Source organism: Phocoena phocoena, chromosome 9, assembly GCF_963924675.1.
Source record: "Phocoena phocoena chromosome 9, mPhoPho1.1, whole genome shotgun sequence".
NCBI classification, from domain to species: Eukaryota; Metazoa; Chordata; class Mammalia; order Artiodactyla; family Phocoenidae; genus Phocoena; species Phocoena phocoena.
The window spans coordinates 46,686,481-46,710,145 of NC_089227.1; the positions used below are offsets into that span (position 1 = coordinate 46,686,481).

A 23,665-nucleotide genomic window follows, 5' to 3' on the forward strand; every position below is an offset into this window, starting at 1 on the left:
TCACCCCCCCATTTCCCCCCTTGGTATCCATACGTTTATCCTCTACGTCTGTGTGTCTATTTCTGCTTTGCAAATAAGTTCATCTATACCATATTTCTAGATTCCACATATGTGCGTTAATATACAACATTTGTTTTTCTCTTTCTGACCTCACTCTGTATGACAGTCTCTAGGTCCATCCATGTCTCTACAAATGACCCAGTTTTGTTCCTTTTTATGGATGAGTAATATTTCTACATCTTCTTTATACATTCCTCTGTTGATGGACATTTAGGTTGCTTCCATGTCCTGGCTATTGTAAATAGTGCTGCAATCAACATTGGGGTGCATGTATCTTTTCAAATTATGGTTTTCTCTGGGTATATGCCCAGGAGTGGGATTGTTGGGTCATATGGTAGTTCTATTTTTAGTGTTTTAAGGAACTGCCATACTGTTCTCCACAGTGGCTGTATCAATTTACATTCCTGCCAACAGTGCAAGAGGGTTCTCTTTTCTCCACACCCTCTCCAGCATTTATTGTTTGTTGATTTTTTGATGCTGGCCATTCTGACTGGTGTGAGATAATACCTCATTGTTGTTTTGATTTGCATTTCTCTAGTACTTTGTGATGTTAAGCATCTTTTCATGTGTTTGTTGGCCATCTGTATGTCTTCTTTGAAGGCCTGTCTATTTAGGTCTTCCACCCATTTTCTGATTGGGTTTTTTTTTTGTTATTGAGCTGCATGAGCTGTTTGTATATTTTGGAAGATTAATCCCTTGTCAGTTGCTTTGTTTGCAATATTTTCTCCCATTCTCAGGGTTGTCTTTTCTTCTTGTTTATGGTTTCCTTTGCTATGCAAAAGCTTTTAAGTTTCTTTTTTTAAAATAAATTTATTTATTCAATTTATTTTTGGCTGCATTGGGTCTTCGTTGCTGCACGTGGGCTTTCTCTAGTTGCGGTGAACGGGGGCTACTCTCTTCATTGTGGTGCGCAGCCTTCTCACTGTGGTGGCTTCTTGTTGCAGCGCACGGGCTCTAGGCACGTGGGCTTCAGTAGTTGTAGCATGCAGGCTCAGTAGTTGTGGCACATGGGCTTAGTTGCTTTGCGGCATGTGGGATCTTCCCGGACCAGGGCTCAAACCTGTGTCCTCTGCGTTAGTAGGCAGATTCTTAACCACTGAGCCACCAGGGAAGCCCTGCTTTTAAGTTTCATTAGGTCCCGTTTATTTTTGTTTTTATTTTCATTACTCTAGGAGGTGGGTCAGAAAAGACCTTGCTGCAATTTATCTCAAAGAGTGCTCTGCCTATGTTTTCCTCTAAGAGCTTTATAGTGTCCGGCCTTACATTTAGGTCTTTAATCCATTTTGAGTTTACTTTTGTGTGTGGTGGTAGGGAGTGTTCTAATTTCATTCTTTCACGTGTAGCTGTACACTAACAACAAAGATCACAAAGAGAGATTAAGGAAACAATCCCATTTACCATTGCAACAAAAAGAATAAAATAACTAGGAATAAATGTACCTAAAGAGGCGAAAGACCTGTACTCAGAAAACTATAAGATGCTGATGAAAGAAATCAAAGACAACACAAACCGATGGAGAGATATACCATGTTCTTGGATAGGAGGAATCAACATTGTGAAAATGGCTATACTGCCTTTTCCCCTTTCTAGAGAATATGGGATGTCCTGAAAATTTCAAGCTTCTAATCATTCCTTGGCCTTTGTGGTGACCAGTTCCCATCCAGGAGTCCACCAAGAGATGCTTAGTAGAAGACTCATCAGATTGATTTCTAACATAGAGTCCATGTTCAACCTACACCAGAAAAGCTGGCAATGAACCAGCTGCTGGTAAAGATGATTAAAAGGGGAAGCAGGATAGCAAATGTACATAACTGTAGTTCTGCTTCATTTTATTTTTATTTATTTTTAAATATTTGTTTTATTTATTTATTTTCCTTAATTTTTTGGCTGCATCGGGTCTTAGTTGCGGCACTCGGGATCTTTTCATTGCGGCGTTGGCTCTTCGTTGTGGCGTACAGGTTCCTCTCTAGTTGTCACGTGCAGGGTTCAGAGTGCTTGGGCTCAGTAGTTGCAGCGTGCAGGCTCTCTAGTTGAGGCACGTGGGCTCAGTTAGTTGTGGCTCGCGGCACGTGGGATCTTAGTTCCCCGTCCAGGGATCGAACCCACGTCCCCTGCATTGGAAGGTGGATTCTTTACCACTGGACCACCAGGGAAGTCCCTGCTTCATTTGAATTTTCTCTGCAAGTTCATCTAAATGTACATTTTCAAAAAGAAAACTATATTAAATGAGCAGAAAGAAAAAAGGGAAAATATTAAAAGTGTCACTAATTCACCCTGTAACGGTGCAAATTCAGGCTCAGCACAGCTGGTGATTGGCACATGGCCCCCAGGTGGCTAGTTCTGTAGATTCATTCCTGGTGAATAATTGAACTCCCAATAAAGTGACTCTTCATTTTACATGATTTAGTTCTTTTGATTCCATTTGTAGCATTATGGAGGGATGTTACTCTGTATCCGGAAGGTGACCACTTCTTACCACCTTTGCTGAGAGGCATGACCATCTCTTGCTGAGATTATTGTAACGGCCTCTTAACAAGTCTCCCTGCGTCTATTCTTGCTTCCCTGCTGTCTGTTCAGCACAGCAGCCAGAGTGATCCTATTAAGACCTAAGTTGGGTCGTGTTACTCTCTGGCTCACACTCCTTTATGGCTCCCCATGTCACTCCAAGTAAAAGCCAAAGTCCTTACTGTGGCCAGCAAGGCCTTACTGTGCCCACTCTCTCCTTCCCTTACCCTTCTACTTCATCTCCTACAAGTCCTCTCCCCACTTAGTCTGTTCCAGCCCCAGTGGCCTTCTTGCTGCACCGTGAACACACCATGCTCAGTCTCACCGCAATGCCTGCTCACTTCCTCTTCCCCCAAGAAGTAGGTCTTCGTGCTGATGACACCTTCTTAGGAAGGCTTTACCTGAACATGCTGTTTTAAATTGTACCCCCAACATGCCTTTCTCCTTATAGGGCAGTGTATCTCATAGTGGTTATCTTGTCACATAAGGATTTTATTAATTGGTTTATTGTCTTCCCCCTCTGCCTTCTCACACACACTTGGCTGAAGCTCCAAGAAGGCAGGGATTTTTGTCTGTTTGGTTCACTGCTGAATCTGCAGATCCTAGACAGTGCGGCTGGCACACAGGAGCACTCTGTATTTAGTGAATGAATTTGAATGGATTGGACACATAAAGTGCTATGAGTGTGGGAGGTATGATTATCAAGCTGATAAGGGGATGGAATTCTCAGGCTGTCTTCTGGTTCCATATTGAAATTCAACACATTAAAACCCCTGGTTTTCATTTTTTCCTAGGAACTCTGACATTTTATGCCATCTCTCTCTGTAACAGGTGCTGAAACTTTTAGCTAATCTTTTTTCTTATCCTGTTTTCACGTTTATCCTCTCCAAATAGGCTGGTACCACAGTAGTCTGGGGTCATTCTTGTTTTTGTAAAATTACTGTGAGCGATTCTTTGTATTGAGAAAAACACCCATATGATTAGGTTCTTGATCCTTTTGAGACTCCTGTCCCTCCCCTTCAGCACCCTATGAAGGCCAAAGAGTTGGCTAGCTGGGGACCGTTTGTCTCTGCCTCTCTCTTCCCTGCTTATGGTCTGGTGAGTCACAGCTTTCTTCAGCAGAGTCGAATAAATGCAGCCACGTCTCTCCTCTTTTAATAGATTTTAGTTCACACCATTCTTCCAGTTATTAACTTAGAATATAATTTTTACAAATTCACTAAGGGAGTTGCATTTCCATCTAGGGAAAACCTCCCTTGAAAGTACCTGGGATTCGCTGAACATGGAAAACCTCTTTTTGTGGCTTTATGATTTCCTGATTAATGCTTTCTTCTAGAGTTTTGTTTTGTTTTTTAATTGAAATCAGGAAATAAAAGTTACCAATTAAGGAAAAAGCATTAAAATACTGATGTTGCTTTTCCACAATTAGCAGTAATTGTACCTAGAAAAAGCAAAAGAGTCTCAAAAGTCTTGTAGCTGAATTTGCTTTTGCAAAAATATAAAAGTACTCCCAACAGTTTCTAATTTTGATTATTATTTTTTTTTACAATTGCTATTCTGTGTTGTAATTGCCTGCTTAAAAAAAACTTGATATTATTATCAGACCTTTATAAATAGGACTTGTTAATGAATGCAGAGATAGTATAGAATAGGATGGGGCAACATATTGGACAGAAAATTTTTCTTGCCTTTTTTTTGGAATTTATATAGGTTCTTCCAGAGAGTGAAATAAACTATAAACCTAAGTAGAGCAGGCTTACATAGCTATAATAAATGCTTCTGGTTATTTTAATGAGAATCTATGTTCATGGGTGGCCTGTGTTAATAGGTGTATTTATTGTGTTTTGTTAGTGATTATTTGTATAGCAAAACATAATTAAATATGAAAAACTTACATTTTTCTTTACCAGATCTTGTGCCAATTCTTAAGTGAATTATGTTCATGTAGTAAAATTTAAATTAATCTGTATCGAGGATAGGGGTGGAAATAGCATTCTGTTTATTGTAGGTATTGGGTAAAATCCAGAAATACTACTTAATCAGAATATTGTAAGCAGAAAACGCTTTTTGTTTCAATTCTCATTAGTAATGTTTCTTAAGTTTTTAGGCTACTTTTCTCAGCAATGACAGTTTATACAATTTAGTTTTAATTTTTAAGTTTTATTTGAAATCCTAGAGTGTCTTAGATAATCATTTAGAACATGAATCGTTATAGAGGCATCAGAGATGTGACTGAATCTTTACTGATCCCAGTATATCTTGAACATGTTTTGCTTAAAGATTTACCTGTGCTATCAGTTTGTTTCTCATGATTTACCTCATTTCAGAGCAGAATGTTGAAACCAAAATGGGGTATACATTTAATATCAAATAACTTTTTCCTTGCCAACCACACCTCAGCCCCTGGACTGAACATGGTGTTTGAGGTTTTATTCAGTTACGTGAGTATTTGTGGAGCAGTGGGAGGTGGAAGCATGGCACCTGACGCTAAGTCATTCCATTTTGTGTGGCCATTTCTTCCTCATTTTGAATTAGGAGACAGATGAGGGAAGGAGAAGAAAGATCCCAGTTCATCATCATAGTTATTTCTGGTACCTCAAGCCTCACAACCAAGAACTTATTTGTCCTTGGCTGAGCTGTCTCTTTACTCTTAGGTTGACTGAAGACAGCTTTGGGGCTGCCTCCTGAAACTTACTTGATCAGTACCCCCAGCCCCACTTCCAGCGTTTTGGAGCCTGCCTTTCTCCTTTTCTGGGAAAGGTGAGAAAGCACGTTAGAGATGGCCGTGCCATTTGATGATTCGTTTTCTTTTTGCATGTGTCCTTTAAAATTAACATTGCAGATTTAGAGGCCCTTTGTGATGCAGGTGATAGAGGACAAGTTGTTACTGTTTACAGGCTGAGAGATTAGGCTTACATGGAGTTATGATGTGTCTCAGAAAATCGTAATTCCATGGTTTAGGAGCGATAATCTGCTTGGGAATGTGGGTGGGGAGGAGGAGACTCCAAGCGTTGAGACTATGTTTGTGGGGCCAAGTACATTGTTTTTCTTAGACAAGGATGCGTATTTGGGGCGACATTGGATGGAGGGCTGATGGAGATTATTGGGGACAGCTGCCATTCTTAATGCAGGCATTGCTCTAGAACATCCTGTATAAACTGCATATTACCACCTCTAAACTATAGAACCCCTCATTAAATTTTTAAATTTAAAATATTTTAGATAGTGCATGATTTATCCCATACTTTTTCTTTCTTACTATGTGCCTTGATTTTTAAGGATCTTATGCTTTAAATTAATTTTGTTACCGAACTTGAGTGCTTTCTCTCTCCTTGTTAGAAATGAGAGTAAAAGTATTTGACGGTCTGAGATGGAATTGATGCAGTTATTTTATAACTTTGAGTAAATTTAAAGTAAAATTTAAAAACCTAAGCCTTCTTTGCTTGCACTGAAATATTATGACTATATAGATGAGAAGTGTTGCCCCTGAAACTTGGTCTGAGTTCTCTTGTTAATATAAGAGAAATTTCTGCAAATTCAATTTGGAATCAACACGTAGGCACTTTTAAGATTTCTTTTTCATGGTCTTAAATACAGAAAATCATAATCTATTTTAAGCTTCTTATAAATGATGGAGCACTCTGTTTACATGTGTAAAATGACTCTATCTAAGTAGTGTATTGAAGTTCATGTTCATGTTTGCTATTTAATGACACCTAATGATATTCAACGAAGGGTTATGCTAAACCAAAGAGAAAATGTGTTACCCAGGCAACTGCCTCAGGCAGACTAGAGATTCAGGCATATGGCTCTGTAGTATACATTATTTCAGCATTTTTAAGCATAAAGAACCACACATGTAATTGACTGTGAAAAATTACTGCTCAGTTACTGTATTGTATGGTCATAATAGGAGTAAATGAATACGTCATTGTTATTGGAACAAGTCTGTTGGGAACCACTTGTAGACTCTACTATTTAAGAAGCAAAAATACAATAAGAAGAAAATAGCTGGTTTAATTAACATGTAAAATTGGGTTAATTTGAATTCAGCTGGCACAGCAGATATTAATGTTGGCTTTTTTTGTGTGCGTGTGATATTCTGGCTCAAGCCTATGTCCTTCTATTTCTTTTGGCCACACCATAAATAATTTTATTTAAAAAAATATGGTAAAGGCTATTTCAGTCATTGAATTTTTGCTTGCTAAGGGCTTATGTTCTGATCACATCAAAAAAGGTTTTTGCGTGTATCCATAATGTAAGTTTTATAAGTGAAAGAAAATGTTAAAATATTTGAGTAACTGATAATGTTTTTTTCAAAGGGCAGTCAGTAAAACTTGACTTCATGTATTTTTTAAAATTTTAGTTTACTGCTTTTTAGTCAGAGTGCCTAGCTGGACAGTTACTGCATTGGCAGATGTGAGACAGTAGCACATTTGCTCTTGTCACTTTTTGTGTGTCTGTGCTTATTTAGATGCTTCTTACTTGTTTCCGAATATCATTTTAATCATCGTCACCTTGCTTCAGTTTCAGAAAAACGCATTGAGAAAGGCACTGTGTTCCGATTACAAAATGATTTAACTCAATCAATTTTTGGTGTTTTAAAATGTCATTTGGGCAAAGAACACCCATAGATAGTACGGGCCTGCGAAGATTGTTCCTTGAGCGGTCTACTGTGCCGTAGGTACTCACATAGTCTCTGGAGTGCTGGGCGCTTTTGTGTTTTTCGGCTCTAAACTAATCAAACTGGAGACTGAAGTCAGATATGCAAAGGGTTTGGCAGCATGTACTCTATGGGAAGCATTTAAAGTATGTAACTGGTTTCCAGTGGCAATCTAACAGCTAACCTGCTACTTTATGCAGTGATAGGCCAGTGTACGGTGGTCCTTAAAAAATGCTAGTTAACAAATTTACTTGCCTGCTGGCTTTCCAGTTACTGATTTATCGGGCTTATCTGCAGTTTATCTCCCCGTTATCCTTCTTCATTTGCCATTTTATTTATTTTCATTTTTATTTATTTATTTATTTTTGGCTGCTCTGCACAGCATGTGGGATGTTAGTTCCCCGACCAGGGATCCCATGCCCCCGGCACTGGAAGCATGGAGTCTTAACCACGGGACTACCAGGGAAGTCCCTTTTTTAAAAATTTATTTTTATTTTTTGGCATTTGCCATTTTAATAATGTTGAAAGCCTTCTCATCCAGCCTTGAAAGAGTAAGGGAAGATCTAGGGAACCTAGATTTAAAAAAAAAAAAAAATCTACTTTGCTTACCCAAGTGGATTTTCCAGTATGATTTATAACTACTTCTCCCTTTTTTCACCACTGGTCTTTCTCCTTTTCAACTTTTTCCCCCATTAAAGGCAATCTCCAATTTAAAATGAGTTGCTCATAGTGTTTTTAGTAACTTTGTATGCATTTTATTTTTATAGTTATTATAAAATATTGGCTGTATTCCTTGTGTTGTATAGTATATCTGTGTAGCTTAATTTTTACGTGATAATTTGTACCTCTGAATCCCCTACCCCTATATTGCCTTTCACCCCTTCCTTGTCCCCAGTGGTAACCACTGGTTTGTTCTCTATATCTGTTGAGTCTCCTTCTTTTTTGTTATATTCACTAGTTTGTTGTATTTTTTATATTCCACATATAAGTGGTATCATACAGTATTTGTCTTTATTTGTCTGATTTATTTCACTTAACATAATACCCTCCAAGTCCATCCATGTTGCTGCAAATGGCAAAATTTCATTCTTTTTTATGGCTGAGTAGTATTTCACTGTGTATGTATATTTGTGTGAGTGTGTGTGTGTGTATATCTCACCTCTTCCTTATCCATTCATCTGTTGATGGACACTTAGGTTGCTTCCATATCTTGGCAATTGTAAATAATGCTGCTATGAATATTGGGGTGCATGTAACTTTTCGAATTAGTGTTTTCTTTTTCTTCAGATATATACCCAGGAGTGGAATTGCTGGGTCACATGGTAGTTCTATTTTTAATTTTTTTTTTTTTTTTTTTTTGCGGTACACGGGCCTATCACTGCTGTGGCCTCTCCCGTTTTGGAGCACAGGCTCCGGACGTGCAGGCTCAGCGGCTATGGCTCACGGGCCCAGCCGCTCTGCGGCATGTGGGATCTTCCCGGACCGGGGCACGAACCTGTGTCCCCTGCGTCGGCAGGTGGACTCTCAACCACTGCGCCACTAGGGAAGCCCTATTTTTAAGTTTTTGAGAAACCTCCGTACTGTTTTCCACAGTGGCTGCACCAATTTACATTCCTACCGACAGAGTACACTTTTCTATTAACAAAAACCCAAGTCTTTGGGTAGATCTCAAAATGCTGTTTACCCCATGATGTAATAAAGAGTATCTGTGGTACATATTACTGAGCTCAATATTGGTAATTATTCAGAATAGGAACAATGTAATATAAGATAGCTTTTTTTAGGTACTTTTTAAAAATAATGATATATTTAAGAAATAACAGGATAGAGTCTTATAGAGATAGAGAATATGATTTGTTTCTAGTTTTAAAAAGCCTGTGGTGGTTGTTTTCCTTGATGCAGCCTCACTCTTGTGGGGATTGTTCATGATTAAAGCTTTTTTATAACTCAAAGTTAAAAGATGGGAGGTTGGGGGAGGTGGCTGGACACAGGGACAGATTCTCCTGAAGTTCTTGGGCGGTATTATTTAACAGGGAAGGAAAGAAGCAATGGGGTGTAGAGCATGTGTAGGTGAAAGACACTTTTCAGTGTGTAATTGAGAGAACTATTAGCAAAAGTGAAGTAGAACGGGGATGGATCATACTTGCTCGACACGTTTGATCCCGCTGATAAGGAAGAAAGTGTTAGAGGTAGACGAACACCCTGTATAAATGCCAGCAGTTGGCACAGTCCGCCTTGGGCAGCTCAAGTACTGTTTGAAATGAACTGCAAAGCAGTGGCCAGACAGGTAGATCTGGAAGCATGGGCATATCACTCACCGAGTTAAGCTCGTAATTACAAGAGCCTTTATATTTATCTTCTTTTGGCAATATGGGAGCAGTGATATATGCAGAGGTGGTATTTATAAGCTAAATTCATGATAACAATACAGTAAAATTGCTAATAAAATCTTTAATAGGTTTTTAAAGCCAGTCAGTAGCCTGCTTGTTTGAACAATATTCAGTCTGTCAGATTTCATTGGAGCCAATGAATTTAAATAGCCCCTTGGCGAACGCTGCAGTGAGATTTGAACCTGAATGCATGGTAGGGCTGAGGAATCCAGCTGGCCTCAGGACAGATGCACTCCTGGGAACGCCAGGCCGGTGCCGGAGGCAGGCTGGACACGGATCCTCCCTCTGACTGAAGACAGAAGAAAATGGGATTGTAGCGTGAAAAGCACTGGAGAGAGCACCTGTAAGAGATCAGGAAAGGGGGTCTGCTCCAACTTGCCCAGCAAGATCATGCTGCCCGTTAGGCAAGGGAAAACTACAACTCGAGCCTCTTTTTACCTTATTACTGATGGTTTTTAGAATATAAAATGAGGTAATAACTCATTGTCTCTTTCTAGAATGTGTTAAGAACAGTTGCGTTAAATTTACATAATTAGGGCCGTTGAGGCTTAGTTTGTTTGCTCACTGACCGTCAACTGGAATATTAAATAAAATCTTTATTTATGACCTCTTTCATCATCTGCCTAAGTCGCGGTTTTTGTAACCTCAGTAACTTCGAGGCCTCAGAGTCTGTGCTTCTCTGGCGGCTGCAGGCCACCAGGCATCCCAAGGGCACACCTGATGCGCTCCTGGGCTTTAAAAGCTCTGTGCTTTGACTTCTAGGACAAGCCCCCCAGCTCTGTCTAGAGAGCGTATCCTGGATTTGATCACTTCTGTTTTTCTCTCTCCTGCTATGACCCCGGTCCCACCCACTGCAGCCACTTCCAACTGTACTCGTGCTCCAGGGTTTCCTGAGTGTTCTTTCCAGGAGCTCACATCATCCCCCTGCATAAAACCCTCCAACATGGCTGTTTCCCATGTGTGCTTGGAATGAAATCCACACAGCCTGTATGCCCTGCACCCTCCTTCATCCCCATCTCTCTCCCTGCCCCCCACCCCTCTACTCTCCAGCCACTCAGGTGTCTCCCTGTGCCATGGAACTTGGCAGGGTTGGCTGGTCGTAGGTCCAGACCTCACACTGAGGTTTCTTCCACCAGAATACCCTTGCTCCAGATCTTCCCGTGCTTCCTCCTTTTCATCATTCAGATCTTAATGCCACCCCCCAAGAGGCATTTCCTCACCACCTATCCCCATCATTCTCAAGCTTGGCTGGGTGGAAAGTTAAAAAAAAAAACACAACAACAAAAAAAACGGATGGTTGCTCTGATCCCTCCTCATACCCATTAAATAGGCTCGCTGGGGCTAAGAGGCACCATCTTAATGTATTTCTCAATTTTGTCCTCTACACAGCAGTTACCTGATCTAGAACCATCTCATCTTTATGTAGGTATGTTTGAGCTCATTGTCTGCCTTCTCCACTGGAATGGAACTCCTTGAGGACATGGATTCTGTTAATCTTAGTCATTTTCATAGTACCCTTAGCGCCTAGGGCATTGCCTGGCGTATGATAAGTGCGGGGTACGTATATGTTTGGGGCCCTGAACAATGCATATTTCCAGGGCATTTGGGAGGGAGATAAAAGAACTGGAAACCCCCCAAAGCTATTAAAGATGTTAAAGTCATGGAGGCCAAAACTGTTTTGATAAACTGGCCATCACAGGAGAGCCCAGTTCTGTTTTTGTTTTTTTTGTTTTTGTTTTTTTTCGCTTGACATTCACAGATACTTGAACCTGGGTGGTCTGGTGGTTGGAACCCAGTTTTTGGAGTTAGATTTTACTTTTATCTCTGCCATTATTCCTGGACAGCTGTTTGGCTTTTGTTGTAACACACGGAAGAAGGTTATAAGGAGTTATTTTTGTGAAGCACTCTTATGGTTAGGAACCTTAAGTCAAAGTGGTAATTGGATTTTGATATGCTGCACTGTCTATTACCAAACTTCCTAAAGTCTAAACAGATCAGTTCCTTACGTGCAGTTGCTTAAACTTTCATAGCCACGGAGTTGGCCTGGAGATGGGAGCCAGGCGGGAGATGAGAGGGACCACACAGGGTACAAGCCATTGCTGAGCGAGAGTAAGCAACAGCAGGGAGGAAGAGAACTGGAGCTTATCCACCTTGGATGGCCAGAGTGAGTGTGAGTCTTTCAACTGTTTGCTTCTTTTTTCAGCTCTCCCCACCCCCACCCATTTTGTTCAGTCCTTCTGCCACTACCCAAATTTAAGGTGCTTGCTGTTTTGTTTCATAGAAATTTTTATTCTCTTTCTTACTACACAAATAATTCAATATGTGTGTTATTGAAAAGATTAGAAAATGTGGACAAGCAAAAAGAAAAAACCTTAAATTTCTAATATTTTAACTACCTGGAGATACACCCATGACTAACTCTTTGGTGTTCATCCTTCAAACTCTTTGTGTGTGTGTATAAGATACCATTTTTGTCTATTTTTCACAAAATGGGCTTGTTTTCTACATACATTTGTGTAACCAATTTTGTATGTAATAACATGAATTTGTTTATTGCAGTTTGTAGTGGTTGGACAGTTCTCAGTGTATGAATGGTCCTTTATTTAATCAGTCATGAATTGTTGCATATTGAGGTTGTTTTCACTTTTATCCACAATGCTGCTTGAACATTCCTGTAGAGAAAAGTTTGCACACATTCACTGATGGTGTTTTAGGGTAAATTCCTGGAAGTGCGATTGTGCTGTCAAGGAGTGTGGGCGTTAACAAGACTCTTGCTGCATTGTTGGATTGTCCTCCGGAGAGTGTAGCGCCATAAACTTCGATCCCCTTGTCATAAGGAGCCTTTCTTTCTCCTTCAGATCTTCATGATTCTTCCCTGGATTCAACCAACAATCTCCCCAACTCCAGGCTCTTCTCCCTCCAGTTCATTTAACTCTCCTCTGCCAGATTGAAGGGTCTGAAGCACAAATTCATCATGTCACTGAAAGTTCCAGATTTCGTCTGCCATTATGAACTCCATACCTTCCTTTGTGCTTGCCCTCCCTCCAGCACACTTGCACTTCTTGTGGCTCTTCATCTCCAGCCTTCCTTCCTTGGTTCCTGGCTCACCGTCTACTCCCCCAGACCTCCCGTTTTTTGGGGCAGAAATTGCACTTTTCATCTATGTGTTCCCAGCACTGGCCTGTGCTCAGCACATAGAGCAGGCGCTGAATTGGAGTCAATGGCCTTTCCTTTCCCCACCTGCCATCTCTACTTGATCATCTCCCCTCTTTTACAAGACTGACGTTACATGACCGCATGGTCACATCTTCCCTCTGATGTCATGTGTTCCTAATTTCACAGACTTTCTCCATCTCCTCCTTTTCCTCAGTATAACAATAATCTTTCCCTCCTCTGAATTTGTGGAGTAATTTATCTCCAGTTCTTATATTACCTACCATTTTTTCTATAATATCGTAATTTTCCATCTATATTCTCTGTTATAAGTCTTTCCAGGCTGAGAGCTTTCCCTTGCAAAGTTGAGAAGGGGCGGGGAAGGAAGCCTACAGTTATGCTAATGTAAAAAGCACTGACATCATTTTGGTATGTATCCTTCTAGTATTGTCCTCTGTCTGTAGTAGACATGTAATCTTACGTCATCCTAAGCATAATGTCCAGAGGCACTCCACTTTTAATCCTTTCCTCCTTGGCTCAGTATGTGACTGCAGTATGTAGTGCTGTAGCTGTTTTACCGACACTTTAAAGGACTTGTAACGTAGCTGCTGTCATAAATGGCTTTCAGAAGAACAATAGCTCTGGTGGTTTGGAGAACAAAAATGACTTGCTTAAAAAAAATCTCTGCTCATGTCAGAACCATGAAATAGAGTAGCTGGAAACCTACTCTCCCCTGATCTTTTTTTTTCCCACTGGTTTGTGCACTTTCTCATAGATGTACTTTTTTTTTTTTAACATCTTTATTGGAGTATAATTGCTTTACAATGGTGTGTTAGTTTCTGCTTTATAACAAAGTGAGTCAGCTATACATATACATATATCCCCATCTCTCCTCCCTCCTGCATCTCCCTCCCACCCTCCCTATCCCACCCCTCTAGGTGGTCACAAAGCACCAAGCTGATCTCCCTGTGCTATGTGGCCGCTTCCCACTAGCTATCTATTTTACATTTGGTAGTGTATGTATGTCCATGCCACTCTCTCACTTAGTCCCAGCCTACCGTTCCCCCCTCTGTGTCCTCAAGTCCATTCTCTACGTCTGCGTCTTTATTCCTGTCCTGCCCCTAGGTTCTTCAGAACCATTTTTTTTTTTTTTTTAGATTCCGTATATATGCGTTAGCATACGGTATTTGTTTTTCTGTTTTTGACTTACCTCACTCTGTATGACAGACTTTAGGTCCATCCACCTCACTACAAATAACTCAGTTTTGTTTCTTTTTATGGCTGAGTAATATTCCATTGTATATATATACCACATCTTCGTTATCCATTCATCTGTTGATGGAAACTTAGGTTGCTTCCATGTCCTGGCTATTGTAAATAGAGCTGCAGTGAACATTGTGGTACATGACTCTTTTTGAATTATGGTTTTCTCAGGGTATATGCCCAGTATTGGGATTGCTGGGTCGTATGGTAGTTCTATTTTTAGTGTTTTAAGGAACCTCCATACTGTTCTCCATAGTGGCTGTATCAATTTACATTCCCACCAACAGTGCAAGAGGCTTCCCTTTTCTCTACACCCTCTCCAGCATGTATTGTATGTAGATTTTTAGATAATGGCCATTCTGACTGGTGTGAGAGGATACCTCATTGTAGTTTTTCTTTGCATTTCTCTAATGATTAGTGATGTTGAGCATCCTTTCATGTGTTTGTTGGCAATCTGTATGTCTTCTTTGGAGAAATGTCTATTTAGGTCTTCTGCCCATTTTGGGATTGGGTTGTTTGTTTCTTTGATATTGAGCTGCATGAGCTGCTTGTAAATTTTGGAATTTAATCCTTTGTCAGATGCTTCATTTGCAAATATTTTCTCCCACTCTGAAGGTTGTTTTTTGGTCTTGTTTATGGTTTCCTTTGCTGTGCAAAGGCTTTTAAGTTTCATTAGGTCCCATTTGTTTATTTTTGTTTTTATTTCCATTTCTCTAGGAGGTGGGTCAAAAAGGATCTTGCTGTGATTTATGTCATAGAATGTCCTGCCTATGTTTTCCTCTAAGAGTTTTATAGTGTCTGGCCTTACATTTAGGGCTTTAATACATTTTTTTTTTTTTTTTTTTTTTTTTTTGTGGTACGTGGGCCTCTCACTGTTGTGGCCTCTCCCGTTGCGGAGCACAGGCTCCGGATGCGCAGGCTCAGCGGCCATGGCTCACGGGCCCAGCCGCTCCGCAGCACGTGGGATCTTCCCGGACCAGGGCATGAACCTGTGTCCCCTGCATCGACAGGTGGACTCTCAACCACTGCGCCACCAGGGAAGCCCTAGGTCTTTAATACATTTTGAGTTTATTTTTGTGCATGGTGTTAGGGAGTGTTCTAATTTCATTCTTTTACATGTAGCTGTCCAGTTTTCCCAGCACCACTTATTGAAGAGGCTGCCTTTTCTCCATTGTATATTCTTGCCTCCTTTATCAAAAATAAAGTGACCATATGTGCATGGGTTTATCTCTGGGCTTTCTATCCTGTTCCATTGATCTATATTTCTGTTTTTGTGTCAGTATGTCCCCTAATCTTGAGTGGTGTAGGCCTGTGAAAATGTGACTTCTGTGTTTGCTTCCATGTCAGCTGACCCGTATCGCACTATTAGTTGCTGTAGGTGAGCCTTAGTGTCATATCATGACTGTTCCTCTTAGATGCTAGATGCAGAGCTCATCAGAGTTGTGTGATTTATTTTAGAGGGCATCTAACATTGTCAAAGAAGTTTGGGAAGTTGAGGGCGGAAAAGGAACTAAGTGAGCTCACCAGCCAGGTCTGAACTTGATTAAGCTGGTATCCTTTGTTGTAACTTACGCTAATACCCATTAAATCTGTAAAGCAAGACTGGAATACTGTTTACACAAAAAGTATGTATACGTATGTAAATGTTTTTAGATATCTCGCTGTAAATGAATATAGTACTATATAATTATTCTGATAGCCTTCTAGTCAGATTACCTTGAAAATCCAAAATGATCTTGATGAACAGTAAAACATTATGATTTCATAGTTCATCTGTCTACCTCCTACATAGATGTATAATACTTGTATCTAACAGGATTACCAAATTACATACCTTTTTGGTATCTGTAACATGCCTAAAATACCAGAGCATTCATTGGCCAGTTACAGTTATGAAACCGCAATGACATTGCCAGAGGAGGATTTGTTCACCGATATAGATGGCCTTCAGGTTTCTCATTACCATTTTGAGAGAGATGAGATTCTCTTTTTCTGGTATTTAAGCCTTTCTTTATTCAGATCATTAAATTTAAGAAACGTCCTGGTTCTACATAACACACTGTGTGATTCGTCTTAACTCACCCACCGTCTATGCAGAGATAATTTATCGATTGATAAACCGGCAGCAGGTTCAGCTGATGAGTGTGTGGCTGTATGGTTATTGGTGCTGCTCTGAGGAGGTCCTGGGGTGTGAGGAGTGGTGGCGAGAAGAAAGCAGCCAGTCAGAAACACATTTCTCCTCTGTGCGGCTGCTTCAGTGGTCTGGAGCTGGGCGAGCATGCATCCCTAAGTGAAATGGTTCTGGGCAGTTTCATTCACAGCATTAAGTACCCTTTGTTTAAAAACTCCTAGTTCTGTGTTTCCAATCTTGGCCTATGTATTAATATTAGTTTGCTAGGGCTGTCATAACAAAGCACCACAAACTAGGTGGCTTAAAGAAAAAACGAAGAATTTTATTGTCTCACAGTTCCAGAGGCTGAGATCAAGGTGTTAGCAAGGTTGCTTCCTTCTGAGGGCCTGTTCCATGCTTCTTCCCTAGCTTCATTCGGGTGGTTTGCTGGCAATCTTCGGCATTCCTGGGTTTGTAGAAGCATCACCCTGATCTCTGCCTTCATCTTCATGTGGCGCTCTCCCCGTGTGCACGTCTGGGTCCAGATTTCCCCTTTTCATAAGGACTCTAGTCATTTTGGATTGGGTGCCCACCCTACTCCAGTAGGATCTCATCTTAACCAATTACATTTGCAACGATTGCATTCTGAGGTTAGGACTTCAACGTGGATTTTGGGGGGACATAGTTTAACCCCATATTCACCTTTCTCCTGAGGTCCACACTAGTCCTTTTGGCTTCCTGCTGGATACCATACTTCACTGTTCCATGGGTATCTCTAATTTAACACGGTTAGAATTGGTCTTACTCTCTCACAATTCCCTTCTTTTTCCTTTTCTATTCTTTATCTTTGGTGGTGGTGTCATCATCCCACTCAATTATCTAAGTTAGAAGTCTTGGAGTAACTCTTTTCTGGCTGTCAGCCTCTGACCTCCAATTGCTACCAAGTTTTGTCATTCCTGCCTCAGTTGTATTTCTCCACTTTTCCCCTTTCTCCAATCCTAGTGTTCCGGCTCTGGTTTAGACCCCTGCTGTCTCTAGCTGTCAGGCTGTCTCTCCACGTCTCATCTTTCCTCTTAAATTCATCTTCCACAGCCGTTCCTTTTCTAAAATAAAGATATGAACCTGGTATTTATTAACCCTAAAAACCTCCAGTGACTTCTCACTGCCTGCAAAAAAAAAAAAAAAGGTCAGGATTCTATAACTGGCCTTTAAAGGCCTTTACAGGTGGCTGGCATGATAGCTCAACCACTCTTTTACTCGGCAGGACCATTAGATGCAGGGTCAGTAACACCTTTGTCCTTCTCTAAATACAGCACACCCCTCTGTACTTAGTTCTTTCCTCAGTGTGGATCGTCCTCCCCCTACCCTTCTCTCCTCTCTCCATCCTCCCATACCGATTGGAATTCTGTCTCGGTCAAATGGGAACCAGGACACTTGGTTTTCAGGCCAAAATGCCAGAAGCCAATTGTTTCACTGTGCCTGAGCCATAACTTCTAATAGTTTTCTCAAAAGTAAAACGAGGAGGTGGAAGGAGTTGATCTCTAAGATCTTTGCAGCTTTAAAATTTGTTCTTTAAATGCCACAGATTCGTGGAGCATTCCTTAATTTCCTTAGATTTATTCCTTAATTTATTATTTATTTATTCCTTAAGGCAGAATAAATCACTTCTCCTCTGTGCCCCTTGATACTTTATCTTTTACTTTTGATACTCAGCTCGTGTTCTGGCAGGGTTACGTGCACACGACTACCTCTCCTTCCCCCAGCAGGCTGTCAGCTCCTTGAGGCCAGCCAGGAACCTTCCACTCATATGTGTTTCCCTTGCCATCCCTACCCGCCCCTGGTCCTGCTCACACACACAAGATTCTCAGTGAGACAGACTCTGTAGCCGAGGAGAAAATGTTCTGGGCAAGTGTTCTTCTGTAATACGTGCCGTTCCTGAATATTCCCCTGCGTTCGGAAGGATGTGTTTTGGGATGGTGAATGACATAGAGACCGTGTAATGAACACACCAGAGTTTTCCTTTCTTTGTGGCATTATTATAATCAGGTGACATTCTGGGAAATAGCTGAGTTAACGTTGTAGCACTTACTTTCTATAAAAATGTGTTCTCTCTATAAGATTTTAGAAGTAATTGAGTGTTCTGTGAAACATGGGAAAGCACTTCTGTTTTCTTTCTCCTTCTATATCCTCAAGACTTGGACTATCCCAATGTATCATTGAAATATTTGTACATTTAAAATACAAAATAGTGGCAAAGAACTTAGTTCTAAGACAGCCTTTGTGGATTTATTTACTCCTTGGAAGTCAAAGCATCTGTGGCCTGTTCTGCACCTCCTAATGGATAGATGTAATCATACCATGACCTTGCTCAGAAACTTGTATCTCTGAACGTCTGATCTCATTTCACAGTGTTCTCTTATGTACTTTTCTGTCCAGATAAAATTAGTTCCTCACATTTTCCTTGCACACTCCCTAGCCTTCTTGCACCTGCCTTTCTGCAGGCACTTCCCCTGCCTAAGGTGACCCCCTTTCTATGCCCATTACTGCATACCTGTATTTCACTAATTTTTTGAGACCCAACTCACATTCCATCTCTGCCGCAAAGCTTTCTTTGGTTTCCTACCAAATTTCTGTTATCATCATCTTGGTTCCTGTCTTATGATTTGTCTTTCCTGTATAATATTCTAGACTAGTGTTGTCTGTCTTACCAGACTAAAAGTGCCTTGGGGTCATATTTCGTGGCCAGTTTATCTGTATTCTATCCCCCACCCCAATATCATCCCTTAGTTCAATCCTCACGTGGTCAGTGGATATCAGTAACGAATGAATCTTTGTGAACCATTTTAACATGGTGTAGGAAGGTATTAATGAATGACTGAGCTGGTCTGTTTTGTTGTTAACAACCATATATTAATCTAAAGTGTCTAAGCTTTATTTTTAGAATTAATGTGTCACCATATCCTCAAATCTGTTGTGTCTTTTAGATTCTGTGTGTTATTTCAGTCCACTCTATGTAAAAGGAAATGCTAAGTGTTTATACATGTTTTTAGGTTTGAATTTTATTTTTTGACAGTGACGTTTTATTTTTTCCCCTTAGTGTGTATTTGTGTATGCTTTTATCTTCCACAAGCTACTGACTTTATGCTTTGTGCTTGTTTTGTGTTGCAGATTAATATCCTTTCAAGAATTTGTGGCGTTTGAATCTGTCCTGTGTGCCCCAGATGCCTTGTTCGTGGTGGCCTTCCAGCTGTTTGACAAAGCTGGCAAAGGAGAAGTCACTTTTGGTAAGGGGCGTGAGTGTGTGCACACCTAAGGAAGTGCAGACCTGTGTGAGCGGTTTGGGGTTTTTTTCCCCAAGACTGAAGTGTATGGAAATGGTTTTAAGAAGTTAGCCTATCCCTTTTAACAAAGATATCTTGGTGTTTTGAGGCTCCAGTTCTTGAAAAAAAAGTCTCCCTTCATGAAAAATTAAGTTTCTGGCTTAGTAGTTTTGATGCTCTGCTTTAGTTGTAAGGTGAGGGAGGATGGAGCACAACTGAGTCACGTCGTGACTCACTGAGTGTCTTAGAAGGTGAGAGGCAGACAGGATTTGACTGTCCACTTCATTCCCTTCACAGTCAGTAGTGCTTTCCACGGTTAGAATGAAGAAGTTAATAAAGTGCCTAAGAACAGAAGGGATTCATGTTCCCAGTACCTTGTGTCCTTACCTTGTCCTCATGGAGTAGCTTGAGTCCAGAGGCAGCGCGCGAGATGGTAATTTGGAGCGGTATGTGGAGAACCCTGTTCTTCTCAATAACACGTTCCCCTCTGGCTGGGCTGGCAGTGTCTGCTGTGCTGCCCCCGCCGTTATTGGGGGACGCAGCACCATCTTCATGGGGCTCAGCTGCCAAGCTGCAGAAAACCCTGAAGTCTCTTAAGCATTAGGAGAAAGGGAAAACCAGGACTTGGTGGGGCAGTGGTACGTTCTTGTTTAAAAATAAACTGGTTACTGAAGATACATTGGGCAGAAGACACCACATTTCCCTCGGACTGTGCCGTGTCCAGCGTATGTTATCTGTGCGTGTGAACCTGGAGTAGAAAGCATTGCTGTGGAGAATTTTGGAGCCCTTTTGGGGCACACAGATTGTGCATTCAGGGGAAATGGGTAATGCACCCATTTTAAATGTCTTTGTTTCTTGTTTCTAATGTATTCAGCCTTCTTGGTCTTGTCTTACTTGTACGTCGTGAGGAATGTACAGATGGGGGAATACAGATGGCGTAATAGAGCACCACCTGTTCTGGATGGTTCTGGAATTGGAGAGACTTAGCTCCTCCCAGCTCTGCCACTTTTGTCTCTGAGTCATGTTAATTATCCTTTCAGGTCTTTATTTTCCTTATCAGAAATGAAGATAATAACTACATAAAGTATAGGTAAGGCAGCCTTCCCCTCCCCCACCCATTCCTCAACGTTCATGTGACATGACAGTTATTTAAGGCTAGATCAGCCAGGGCAGAGGCAAAAACACATATATTTACCTGGTTTTCTTTCATGTATTCTAGAAGCTCAGATGCTTTCCGTTAATACTTCATGAGGATTATTTGATATTTAAAAATCCCTAGAATAATTTTAGTTTTTGCCTCTCCCATCACCCAGTTCCTCTAGCCACAACTTTTCAATGGAACACCAATAAAAATGTTCCCATTAAAATCTCCAAATAATAAATGAGCAGCTAGCTCATGGTGGTGTTGATTTACCCAGTGGAAGTCAGTTTGATGAGAACGTTATGATGACGTTTCCTCGGGGTGAACAACAAGGGGAACCTGTAAGTTTGCGTGAGCTCAGCACAGCTGTGCTCACTCTCTCGTCTTCCTCCTTTCTGCAGCAAATCTGGAGGGAGGGCTGGAAGAGAGCTGGATTGGAGATGGGGGGCTGAGGAACGGATTTCCGGCATTTTCCCGACTCCGATCAGTCTTCCGTCCATGGGCATGAAGTGGCGGGGCTGATGTTGCCACCAGCACACCACTGGCCTGGCGGAGGAAAGAAGCAAGAGGCTTTGCCAGTGCTGGGAGGGCTGTGTGTGTGTTAGTGTGATTAGGAGAAAAGAACAGGTAAAGCAGCAGAATGTGGGAGATGGGAGTCATCTGTGAATTGTAGAAAGACCGTGGCATGACAACTGTTTCTGCTTCTCACTAGCTGTTGGTTGATGGACAAGTCATTTCCAATTTCTGAGCCTTATTTTCCTTATCTACAAAATCAGGGTAATAACCTACCTTCCAGGACTATTGCACATAAACGGGCCATGTGGAAAACAAAGGCCTTTATAAAAATAATATTACTAAAAGAAATAATGTGAGAGAACAAAGGAGGATTTTCTTTTTTCTTCTTCTTCTTCTTTTTTTTGTTCTTTGAGAAGCCCTTTATTTTAACTTGCAGTTTAACCACTGGTCAGGTAGCTGGGAATTTTGCTTACTATCTGTGCTGTGTTGAACACTGTCCCATCTCTGAAGACATACGAGAGTGCGTAAGACATTGGGGCTTCCAGGGGGCTACGATTCTTCTGTCCTCAGCTGCATGTGACTGTGGTGGAAGAGTGCATAGCCTATCTCTCGATACCCTGCCTTCTGCAGGTAATTTGTTCCAGAATCTGCCTGTCTCACAAAACACAAACAGGGTATGTCCTGTATCTGTTTATGAGGAGCCAGTGGCGTCCTCACCCTGTGGGTGTAATAAAATGTAGCCTGGGCTTTTCTGAGCTGTTAATCCCCATTTAGGATTAAACTGAAAGAGCTATTCATAGTACAAAGAAGATACTCAAATGACCATCAAATTGCAAAATGATAGCTGACTTAACATTTTTCATGAGGTCGGGTAGAGTCATTCAGTGGAGGTGAGTGCTGTGTACAACAGGCTTTTGCCAAGTAAACACAATCATATGGGAGGTGTGGCAGCCTTAGGAGTGTTTTGTCAGCAGGTACCTTTAGAAGAAGCTAACAAATAAGGACGTTTTTCAGGAAACTTGTAATGGGGTTGAAGAAATTTTTTAAAAAATGGAGTTGGGCAGAAAAGTCGACTTTCCTAGTCAATCCTGATCTCATAGCCCACGGTATCATAAGGGAATCCAGATCTGTGCCCTGGCTCTCTCTCCATATGAAGCTGTTTGAGAGACACACAGTGGCACTCTTTGCTCTGATTACTTCCTCAGCTCCCTGTAGATACTTCACTCAAGAGTGACCCTTTTGTATATCAGAAGGTTGCCCTCCTGAGTGTGCATCTTTGGGAGGAGTAGGCATGGAGTGGCGAGAGAGGAAGGGCTCCTTTTTTAACCTCCCAGGTTGGCATGGTCAGCTGTGGTCACAGGGTGAGCACTGCGCTTGCACTAAACAGTGGGTCATCTGGGGCCTTCCCATGGGCTGCAGGGAAGGCTGGCAAGTGGCCTCAGATCCCCCATGTCTCCTGGCTTTGCATTTCATCCAGAGGAGAGCAGTTACACTCTTTATCTGTATACATATTAGGTTTCCACATAAGAGCTCATCTGAAGCAGGGCTTCTAGGACTAAGCCCAGTAAGCACCGGTATTTGTCAACAAGCCAGCAGTGTCAGTGCTCCCACTGATGCTGATTCTGATACACACTAAACAAAACTCAGATGGAGCGTTTCAGCGTCGCATTTCAGTGAAGCCTTGCCCCCTGTTCTCTGAGGCCTTGTTTATGTTTACCGTATTTTCATGTCCCGATCACTCCCTGTGTTTGCTACAATGAAAAGATCTTGATGAGGCCAATTTTGTTCCTTTGATATCTAGTTCATTATGTTCTCCTGTTTCCTTTGAGGGAAAACATATCTCCACTATTCTTGTTCTCACCATGTTTTCTTACTTTGATACCCGGTATTTGTAAGTGCGTTTTATGATGCCAACAGGTGTATAACATGATATCAGTATAAGTAGAAAATTCTGCTTAACAATTTGCAATTCTGTGTGATTGGAGAGAAAAGTATTTTGTTCTAAATCTTTTCATTTGCACTTTTAGCCTATTTTATATGACAGTGATTTTTTTACTCTTAATTTTTTCAAGTGTACTTTATTGAAGTACAGCATACATGCAGAAGGATGCACGAATCCTAAGTGTACATTTTGATGACTTTGCAGAGTGTACATACTTGTTTCACCACCATCCAGTTCAGAAAGAGAATGGTACCAACACTCAGTAGGTCTCTTCCCAGTTACTGGTCCAATGGTAGCAAGGGATATTTATCACCATCAATTGATTTTGCTTGCTTTTAAACTTAATAAAAATGGAGTGATACAGGATTTATTCTTTCATTCTCACTTTTGCTCAAATTTTATTTGTGAGATTCATCCATGTTTTTGCTATGTGTATTTTTATTTTGTTCTTTTTCTTTGCTGTGTAGTATTCCATTGTATAACTTTACCCTAATACGTTTACTCATTCTACAGTTGATAGACACTTGCACATTTCCAGTTTTGATTGCTACAAATATGCTTTGAACATTCTTTTATGTATTTTGGGGTGTGCATATGTGTAG

The 23,665-nt window shown here is 41.0% G+C and overlaps 1 protein-coding gene across 1 annotated transcript in view; it reads left to right on the forward strand.

The window, feature by feature from the left end:
* Positions 1–23,665, forward strand: part of SLC25A13 (solute carrier family 25 member 13) — a 170,078-nt gene that overhangs the window by 38,906 nt on the left and 107,507 nt on the right. Inside the window, exon 3 of the mRNA XM_065883726.1 lies at positions 19,313–19,428. Within this exon, the coding sequence (XP_065739798.1) occupies positions 19,313–19,428 (116 nt within the window). The remainder of the gene's footprint in view (positions 1–19,312; positions 19,429–23,665) is intronic.